This window comes from Hibiscus syriacus, unplaced genomic scaffold (assembly GCF_006381635.1).
Source record: "Hibiscus syriacus cultivar Baekdansim isolate YM2019G1 unplaced genomic scaffold, ASM638163v2 tig00110633_pilon, whole genome shotgun sequence".
In the NCBI taxonomy this organism is placed as follows: domain Eukaryota; kingdom Viridiplantae; phylum Streptophyta; class Magnoliopsida; order Malvales; family Malvaceae; genus Hibiscus; species Hibiscus syriacus.
Window position 1 is genome coordinate 1,635,318 of NW_024062806.1, and position 10,278 is coordinate 1,645,595.

Sequence of the window (10,278 nt, forward strand, 5' to 3'; positions counted from 1 at the left end):
AGTGGCTGTCCTCTATCCATTTTTTTGTTGTTTCTTACTGTATCTTTTTCTCTGTTGTTGTGGGTACTTGCTCTCTTGCCCTCTTTATCGCTGTGTGTTCTTACTTGCAGGTTCGATAAAGTCCTTTTATAGGGCTCGGTAGTGCATCCTTAGGATCGATCACAAGGGTGTCCTTCGGTGAGTCACCGGAGCTACGGTGGTGATTCACCTTAGGGTTACGACCTGTACGGCTGTAGTTGATCTTCTGGAACCTTCAAGATAGCTCTGGAGAGGCGGTGGAGGCATGGCACTCTTCGATTGGAGCATCAGAGGCGGTGGTTGGAATAGGCCTTAGGGTTGCAATGAGCACCCTAGGGTTTTGTTGGTTCGCTTTTGGACCATTGGATCTGTCTTTGATCGTGCAATTGAGATGCTGGCGGTGCTGGAACAGCTTATGGAAACCCTAGCTGTACGGGCTTCTCTCGTAGGCTTGTTGGAATTGGGCCTGACTTGGTTGTTGGGCTTGAGTCTAGATCGGGCTTGGGTTTGAGTTGTTATCGGGCCTATAGCTGGACTTGTATCTTGGGTATGTGTTCCTTTCTTTGTAACCGGGCCTTTAGGCTTTGTAAATAATAATATTAATAATATAATATTATTATATATATAATATCATATATAAAATCTTCACTCGGACGAAAACGACTGTCGACAATGCGCCAACAGATTCCAATTCACCGGTCGAACGTCTAGCCGAAGAACCCGGGACGGTGTGGTTAACTCGTAACAACCACGAACCCACCCATTTCGGGGCTCAAAACGAGCAAAAATGGGGCTATAAAAGCCCCAGTGAAGCCAAACATCGAAACAACAACGGGAACCAAGAGAAGTGACAATAGTAAATCATCGAACAACAGAGGCAACCGAGAAAAAACATAACAACAAGCAACGGTGAACCGAAACAAACAACCTAACAACATCGAGCAGCAAATATACAAGAGACCAAGCCAAAAAAATAAAGCCCCAATAGCAAGTACAAAGAAAGTCACACAACAAATATCCAAGAAAACAAACAAAAGCAGCCCCGATCTGGGCTAGGAGAAGAAGAAACCACCGGAAGTCGAACCGTTAGCCGGGAAAGGTAAAAACCGAGAAACTAAAACTTAGATCTACATTGATTTGTAGGGATTTGGGTTGTGGTTTTGATTTTTTAGGGTTGAGGGCTTTTGAAATGGGTGAGGTGATTTTTTTCGTCCGCCGCTCGCGTCGGCAAATTTATCACCGACGGGTGGCTGTTTTCAGCCGGAGAAGTTGAGGGAGTTCTCAACTCTCTCTTCAATTCTGGAAAGTTGAAAAATGAGGAGAAATGAGGGAAAACCCTCATTTTGGGTTTAAATACTCAAACGAAAACGACGTCATATTAACAGGGACTATGGAGGTATTTTTTGCGCACTGGATAATCACGTTTTGGGTCTCTAATCCTTTGTAATTTTATTTTCTAGCCATGGAATGAACTTTTAACTTATTTTATTTTGAGTATCGATGTTTCAGTACTTTTATTTTAATCTTGTTTGTATTTGTTTTGTTGTCTTTATTAGAATTTGACTTTGGGTATTATATTTGTAAACATTTTATTTTAGTCACTATCTTGTTTTGGTTTAACTATTATTTGATTCTTTTTTCCTTCTTTGTATCTTCTTTAAAATTTAACACATTTTGTTTTATTTTTTTTCTTTTTCTTCTTTCTTTTTTTCCTCTTTTAACATTTTATTATTATTATTATTATTTTTCTGAAATTAAACATTTTCTTTTTTTGTTACGTTTTTCTTTTAACATTTTTATATAACATTTTTTATTTTATTTTCCCCTTATTTGATTTTTTATTTACTTATTTATTTTTCTTTTTATTTAATTAATTTTTATTCAATATTTCTTTTATTTTACAATCTAACATATTTTTGATTTTTTTTCAGTAGTAATTTCAATCGATTAAAGGGAAGCAATTCGAATCAAGTTTTTAAATTTAAATTTTAATTTTTCGCAATTAAGCCAACTAACAAATTAATTGATACCGAAAGGGCAGTACAAGGGTGTTAATCCTTCCTTGACTGTAATCGACTCCCGAATCTGATATATTTCTGGTAAAACGCAAATCAGGTAAGATGGTGTCCGATCCACCTAAATGTTTTTTAAAACGATTGGTGACGACTCTAACATTTTTTTTTAAAGTTGAAGCCCAATTCCAAGCCCACTCGAAAGACAGTCGAGATATTAGTATTAAAAAATAATTTAAAAATATCATATCAACATCACGTTAATTTTTTAACGATAAATAAATAAAATAAAATTAAACATTATATTAAATATGAATTAAAAAATAATAATTAAATTACCAAAACATCTATCATTGTTTGAACCCCATGCATATATGTTGATTTTTTAAATTTAATTAGTAATTGAATCTTAACTGATTGATGTTATTTTTATGAATATAATGATATGAAAAATATGGTCATCTATGTCCTATCATCCATTAAACGGGACCCACTATGATCCTTTTGGACGGCTCAAATTAGAAAAGAAAACCTAGTGGACTCACTGATTCAAACTACAAAAATTGGCAGCCGCCTTAAACATTAACCTTGTAGATTTTTAAATATAATATTAAAAAAATTCTTTAACCTTTCATTAAATAATTAATTTATTTTATATATTTTTTGAGTATTTTATTTTTAAATATTGTATTTTATGGTAAAAAAATTAATATTTGATTAAACAATCACTTTAACTCTTATTATTTTTTAAAACATTTTGGCTTATAACATTTCTTTTTAAAATAATAAACTATAATTTTAGAGTTTTGATAGTTTGTTGACTAATAATTTACATTCACAAAATAATATTTTTATCTTAAAATGAAATATTAAAGATCAAAATATTTTAGGGTAAAGTATACATATGATCTCTAGACTATAAAACGTTATTTTATTGAGTCAATCGATTATTAAAAGTTACAAATGATCACTTGATTATAAAGTGTTGATTTGTTGAGTCCCTCGATTTTTAAAAATTACAAAATGGTCTCTCAACTATTAATATATTTCAAACTCGTCATTTTTGTTAAAAAATTGACATCAATCTGATATAGATGTTAACTTGTTGACTTTGATAGATAAAATATAATCTAAAAATCTTAAACGACTATAGTATCTCAGTCAGGGGCGGATGCACTAAGCCCTATAGGGATCAAGTGTATCCCCATTATTTAGGGGAAAAAATAAAATTTAGTATAATATGTTAAAGAAAAATGGAAAAAATAAACAATTTTGCACCCCATTAATTTTAAGAAAAGAAAATTAAAATTTTGGACCCCATTCATAAATTTCTGGATCTGCCACCGATCTCAATTAACATGTTAACGTCCAATTTAGACTGTCATCATTTTTTAACGAAAAAGAACAAGTTTAAAACGTATGAATAGTTGAGTGATCATTTTGTAACTTTTAATAGTCGACATCTTATAGTCGATGAATCATTTTGTAATTTTTAATAATTAGATAAATGAATAAAACATCGTCCTATAATCATGGACCATCTATGTACTTTATATAATATTTTTTTAAAAAAAACTTAAAATAATTATTTAATCAAATATTATATTAATTTTTTTATCGGCGTGTCTTCTTTAAATCTCTTAGGGGGTGTTTGGTTCAAGGATTGTGGGATTCCCATGGGATGGGAATCCCACATTCCTATGTTTGGTTGGCCGGGAATCTCATTCCCAGTAATGTTTTATTATCAATAGTAAATTTTTTGGGGTATATTACCGGGATTGTCATTACCTCCCTTCCCTTAGGTATTGTAACATTATCAGCGTTTTGGACTAAAATGCCCTTAAATTTTTATTTTTTTTTCTTTCAAAAATATCATTCTTCTGTCATTGAATAATAAAAATTCTACGAAGGTTAAATTATAAATTTATCCTTAAATTATTTTAGATTCACAAAAAAGTCTATAATTAAATTTTTATATGAAGCTCAGGGATTAAAAAAATTTACCCTTTCATTAAACCTTTTTTATATTTTTAATTTTGTAAAAAAAATTATATAAATATTATGAATTTAATTTTTTAAAGAAAATATATAAATATTTTACAATTTGTAATATTATACAAATATATAATAAGGACAATTTGGTCAAATATACATTCCAATAATCTTTTATTCATTTAACCAAACACGGTAATCTTACATTCCTGCTAAACCAACCAAACACAAAATACAACATTCCCAGTGATTCTATTCCCTGGTAATCTTTTATTCCCACTAGTAATCTTACATTCCGTGAACTAAACGTTTAACTTGAAAAAAGAAAGGTGATGATTGGTCCGTGAAATAAGTAGGGAACAGGTTCGTCATTTTTAGTTTTATTGGTTTATAGAATCTTCTTCTTCTTAGGATTCCCTTATACTTTTTATGCCCATTGGATTCCTTTTTTTCATCAACTTCGATTTTTGGACCAAATTTTTTTTTTCCTTTTGTACATTCATTAGCTGAATTGTTTTAATGGGGAAAAAAATCAAATCCTTGGAGATTGTGTCAACTAATTATAAAATATTATTAAATCCCTCATATGATCATAAAATAAATATTATATTTATTAAATACTTATAAAATATTTTTTAAATTTATTAAACTATTATAAAACATGTCATAAAATCATTAAACTTTATTTAAATTTATTAAACTATTATAAAACATGTCATAAAATCATTAAACTTTATTTAAATTTTCACATTGAAGAGGAATATTTTGTAACAATTTAAGAAGTTTAATCATCAATTTGTAGCATTTATAGAGTTTAAAATTTATTTATATTTGTTATGGTTATCCTTGATTTTGTGCGATTGTTTATCTGATGTTAAGTTCATTTTCAGGGTAGCTTTTTTTAACTAATGTTAGCGCCCGCTCATTATCTGAGTTTGAGTGACCACATGCGATGGCTTGTCCACTTCACTATGATATTGTTCTTCTAATATAAACTGGTTGTGTTGCCTTCTTTGCCTATCTTGGCACGGCGATCGACTTCGTGATATTTTCTTACTCGGAGACTATCTTCATTGACCTATGTATGTTGTAGTTCATTGTCGGTTTTACGAATTGTGACAATTATGTCAGTTCTTTTGGCACTAAATGGTTGAGATTATCCATGTGTGCGTCAAATGTTTTCCTTTCGTGCAATGTCTGGATGGGACATGCATAGTGAATTTTGTTATGAGTCTCACATGAACATATGATATTGGATGCCTAAGGTTCTCCCTCTTCTTCGTTATTCAGATTTTTTTATTCTCAACGATTGTCTGGGTGGTTACCCATGTTCTTGCGTGCAATTTTAATTTTTGTGATATGATATGTGTCATTACTTTTCGTTCTTCCTCGTATATTGAGTCTTTTTATTTTTCATGACTGAAGAAGTTCAACGTTGCTTGGGAGTTTGAGTTTCATAGATGAATTATCCTTAATAACCTTTCGTTTGCATGAAGCACACCACTTGTTGTCTATCTTAATGCATTGGGCTTCCTCTAGCGTTTCATTGTTGTATTTTGTCTATAATTACCCTAATTTGATCTGGAATTTTACTAGCGTTATTTTTGACTTTGGCATTTTAAGCTTTTTAACTTAATAAAGAGATAGATTAATGAAGACAAGTTTATTAAACTATGAATATGGAGAATAATGCACTTTATTAACAATATCGACTTGAGATAAACATTGCCAAAAGTTTTAGATTAACCCATTACTCAAACGAAATCTGGATAAAACTAAAACTCAAATGAGTGAACCATAAGTGATGAAGCGAAAGAAACTTAGTACAAAAAACCTAAATTCTATATCATAAACCCTGAATCTTATAAACTCTAAACACCAATTCCTCAATACATCTATTTAATATTGTTTTTGTAGAATATTTTAACTCGAATAACCGATAAAATTTGGGCCCTGGACCATCCAGTAGACCCGACCCATACATTTGTACGGAATAATGTCGCCGTAAATGCGTCCTTTATGCCATTACGCCGGTGATTGTGCCCTGACTGCAAGACCAGATAGCATCACTCCCCAGGGAAAAAAAATCAATCAATTTTCATGTCCAAACAGAAAAGGGCAAAATCGTAAACCACCACAAATCTCGGCGGGAAAAAGAGCCGTTGCTCATCAGCCTACCCAAATTTGGCGCCAAAAAAATAAATAATAATCCCCTCGGGCAGCCACCCCTTCTTCCCCTTTAAGATATCAAAAGGTTAGCTTGAAACATCTCTTATTTTCTCTCAAATTCAGAACCTCTTTCCCCAGAAAAGAAGAAGAAGAAAAACTCAATCTTTGGCTCATTTGATTCAAACAAAACACCTTTTTCCCTTCCTCTGCGTGTGTTTTTAGCCATCTTCAAGATTGGGTTCTTTTGTTTTTGCATAAAAAAATGAGGGTTTCCAAGAAACAGCAACAAGATGGAGTGTTGGATTCCGAAAGGAAGAAATGGGTAATCGCCGGCATCGCGATACTGACTTCATTGAAGCCGATAAAGACGAAGCCGAGAGTGAAAGAGAGCGAAGAAGACGGAGAAGAAGAAGAAGAGACTTGTTCAACAACTCCAACTTCAAAAGAAGCAAAGATACCAGAGAAATTGCAATGCCCTTTAGCTCCAAGGAAGCGTAGGCCTACACTGAGATGCAATTACAATGGAGTTAGGGAGTTCTTTACACCTTCTGATTTGGAATCAGTATTCAATCTCCATGTTTGAGTTTGAAGAAATGAAAACTAATCCTTTATAGACTGAGTTTTTGTAGGTTAGCCAAATTAGCTGATAAGAGCTCAAGGTGTATAAAGATATGATATTTTGTATGACATTGGTAGTGTAGTTCTTTTTTTAGTTCATCAAAATTTTCTTGACTATGATATATTATAATATGAAAGTTTCTTGATTTAGCTCATAGTGTAATGGGATGGTTTGTAATGCTTTGAGATTACGAGATTGTTGAGTGTGCGTGTGTGTGTGTATATATATATATATGAATAGTTTGGGGTTGTAGGAGTGATTAAATGTAATATTTATTCAGAATTTTTATTTATTATCAACGATATACACCTAGTTGTTTTAACTCATGATTTAGAAATAATAATATTCATTAAAGAGAAACTAAAATTACTCTAAGGGCTTTGGTTAGGTGTGTTTTTTAATTATTAATTTAAAATGATTACAATTTAATATATATTCTAAAAAATCTCCATCGTTTAATTATAAAAACTCAAACATTATTGTAATTTTTGGTGCTCGAATACGAAACTTGTAACCATTTGTTAAAACTTTAAAAGAACAAGTTTAGTCAATTTTGGAAGTTTGTTTCTTTCATCAATTATAGTAGGAGTTTACGATTACATTTAAGATTGGAATCTAAATTGCTGGTAATTTGGATATCTCTCAAGTCTTTATTGCCTTCAATGGCGAGTGCAGGGTATGATTGGCATCACCAAACATATTTTCAATAAAAAGAAATTTGTCAAAAAATCTTTATGGCAATCAAAACTTTGCACTTATTCCAATTTTCTTTCATCTCTGTCGTTTTTGTGGCTCTACAAAAAACACACACACTGACACATGTAGAGTCTACACAAAGTCTTAAAGTTGCCCAACAATAATGTAAAGCAAATCTTTTACAAATATTCCTACTATATTTATGTTGATTTTGTATATATAAAATAAAGGTAAATCTATTGATTTTTTTATTAGGATTAAAATTTGATTCTAATCGCACAAACATATATTATTTTATAATCACCTTATAAAATTAATTAAAAATTAATTCTAATATCTTTATTATAAAAGATAATTAAATCAATATACATTTAAAAAATAATATTTTATTTTAAAATATTAAAGTTATTATTAATTGATATAGATTTATTATTTAAGCACCCTTTCAATTATTTTCAATTTTTAAACTTAAGTAAACTAATCTCTTTCAAAACATAATTTTATAAATTTTATCTATTTTTTAACCCATATGAGATGTACATACAAAATTAATTCTTATTCTAACTCTAAACTTTCTTATCTTCAATTACAATAATATAATAATTATTATCTTTATGACAGGTGATGACACCAGTCTTAGTGTTGGTTGCTGACTGTTAGTATTCATTATTTATTTTTATTATATTGTATATTTGGTTTTTCAAATTTTCTAATTTTTAATAATTCTACCTTTATAACATGATTTTCTCTGACTTTATAACACATTTCCCTATGTATATTGGTACATTTTTTATCGTATGTTCGTTATTTTTTTATTCTTTTTTCAGAGTTGAATTTGACATCGCAACGATTGTTCAATATTACATTTTTGTTATTATATTAATCTTCTCTTGTTTGAACCATGAGATTAAATTTAGATACATGATTTATAATTATGGATAGTTTTTATGTCGCTCAATTTTGATTTGTCAACGATCTTTCAATAGTTTAAATCCCTTTTGTAATACTTTAACTATTGCAATCAAATTTGTTCGTATTTATCTTTTATTTGAATTTATTTAATTAGATTTTTTAACATTTTCCTTGTATATAATCCTTGTGTGATCTTAATTAACTTCTTTTTATATTAATGATTATAGAAAAATATCCTTATTATATGTCCAATCTACGATTGTAATTGTAAACCTCCGTTATAATTTGAATATTTTTCTATTCTAATTAGACTTGCAGCTTCTATCATGTCAAAATATATATATATAACAATCACAAGTCAAAACATAAACAAAAATTAAATTTTACAACCACTTACAATAATATTAAAATTATAAAAATATATTATAAAATTATATTAAAGTTTGACTTTTTATTTTATTTAGACAAAATATCAAATCACAATTGTACATAAATCATGTATAGGAAAAGAATCTACATCATCATAAATCATTCTTATTTACTCACTTTCAAAATGCACATAGAATAAATTATCATCTTTAAAAAGTCATTTGCTTAATCACAACCATAGATTTGAAAAAGATCAATATATATAGATGAAGTTGGCTCTCAATCCAAATTGGTACAATCATAACCATAATCAAACAATTTGTCATGTAATTTTGTTGCGAATCTAGTTTTAGTATATTCCCAAATTGTTTTATGGTTCATATTCAAACAAATTCTTCCACCCATCCATCCATGCATGCCTGCCTACATACATACATAAGAAATTTCAATATAGCATTTCAAGTTTATGGTCAAACACAACAGCATAGACAGACCCAATCTAACACTTGCACCCAAGTCCAAGTATATTCCCAAATTGTTTTATGGTTCATATTCAAACAATTTCTTCCAGCATCCATACATGCATGCCTACATACATACATAAGAAATTTCGATATATCAATTCAAGTTTATGGTCAAACACAGCAGCACAAGACAGACCCGATCTAACACTTTGCACCCAAGTAAACACGAGATGAAATACGCTTATGCTAATCTACCATTGCCGGATCCAGTCCAAGACAATATAAGCTCATAGAGATACAACACTAAACCATATGAGAAATCTCATAACAAAAAATCACGTTACGGATCAAAAGTCAAGCATACAATCTTCTTAGCATTATAAGTTTATAATCACTCACACACATACATGCATGCACACAAGATTGGCTTTAAACCGAAGACACATATCAACACTTTGTCTAAGGTCTTGTTTTCAAAACAAAATCTTTACGATTCTTCTAAGCACTGTAATCAGACACACACAAACACAATATTAGCTTTAAATCAAAAGCATCTATATACACTATAGCAGACCAACAATGGTTTTCCTGAGCACTAATCTAAGATATATCTATTCAAGATGCCTTCGAAATCGAATCGGTTTGCATTCTAACATTATTTATCTCCATATTCAAAACCAACCATGATCAGAAAATTCAAAGATCAAAGAAAATAGGGGTAAAGTATACTACAGGTCAGTGTACTATGTAAAAATGGTCTTTTTGATCAACAACCTTCCAAATGTTACAAAATGATCCTTAAAAATTTATTGGGATGTTACAAAATGATCCTTATACTTATCAAATTATTACAAAATAGTCCTTTACCTTATCAAATTTTATTGTTACTTTAATATTGCAGGGGATATTGGCAATTAGAAATCAGAATTGGAAATTCATTATCTCTAAAATTGGAATGCCAAAACGGTGCCTTAACCTCGAATTCAACATTACAATCAATCAACAGCTAAATAAGGGCAATTATCCA

At 30.2% G+C, this 10,278-nt stretch overlaps 1 protein-coding gene across 1 annotated transcript; it reads left to right on the plus strand.

Annotated features, from left to right (window-relative positions):
• Nucleotides 1–6,438: 6,438 nt before the first annotated feature.
• On the plus strand, nucleotides 6,439–6,804 carry LOC120136544 (cyclin-dependent protein kinase inhibitor SMR6-like). Its single transcript, XM_039152544.1, has one exon. The coding sequence runs from the start codon at nucleotides 6,454–6,456 to the stop codon at nucleotides 6,772–6,774; it is 321 nt and encodes a 106-aa protein (XP_039008475.1). The 5' UTR covers nucleotides 6,439–6,453; the 3' UTR covers nucleotides 6,775–6,804.
• The last annotated feature ends 3,474 nt before the right edge of the window (nucleotides 6,805–10,278 follow it).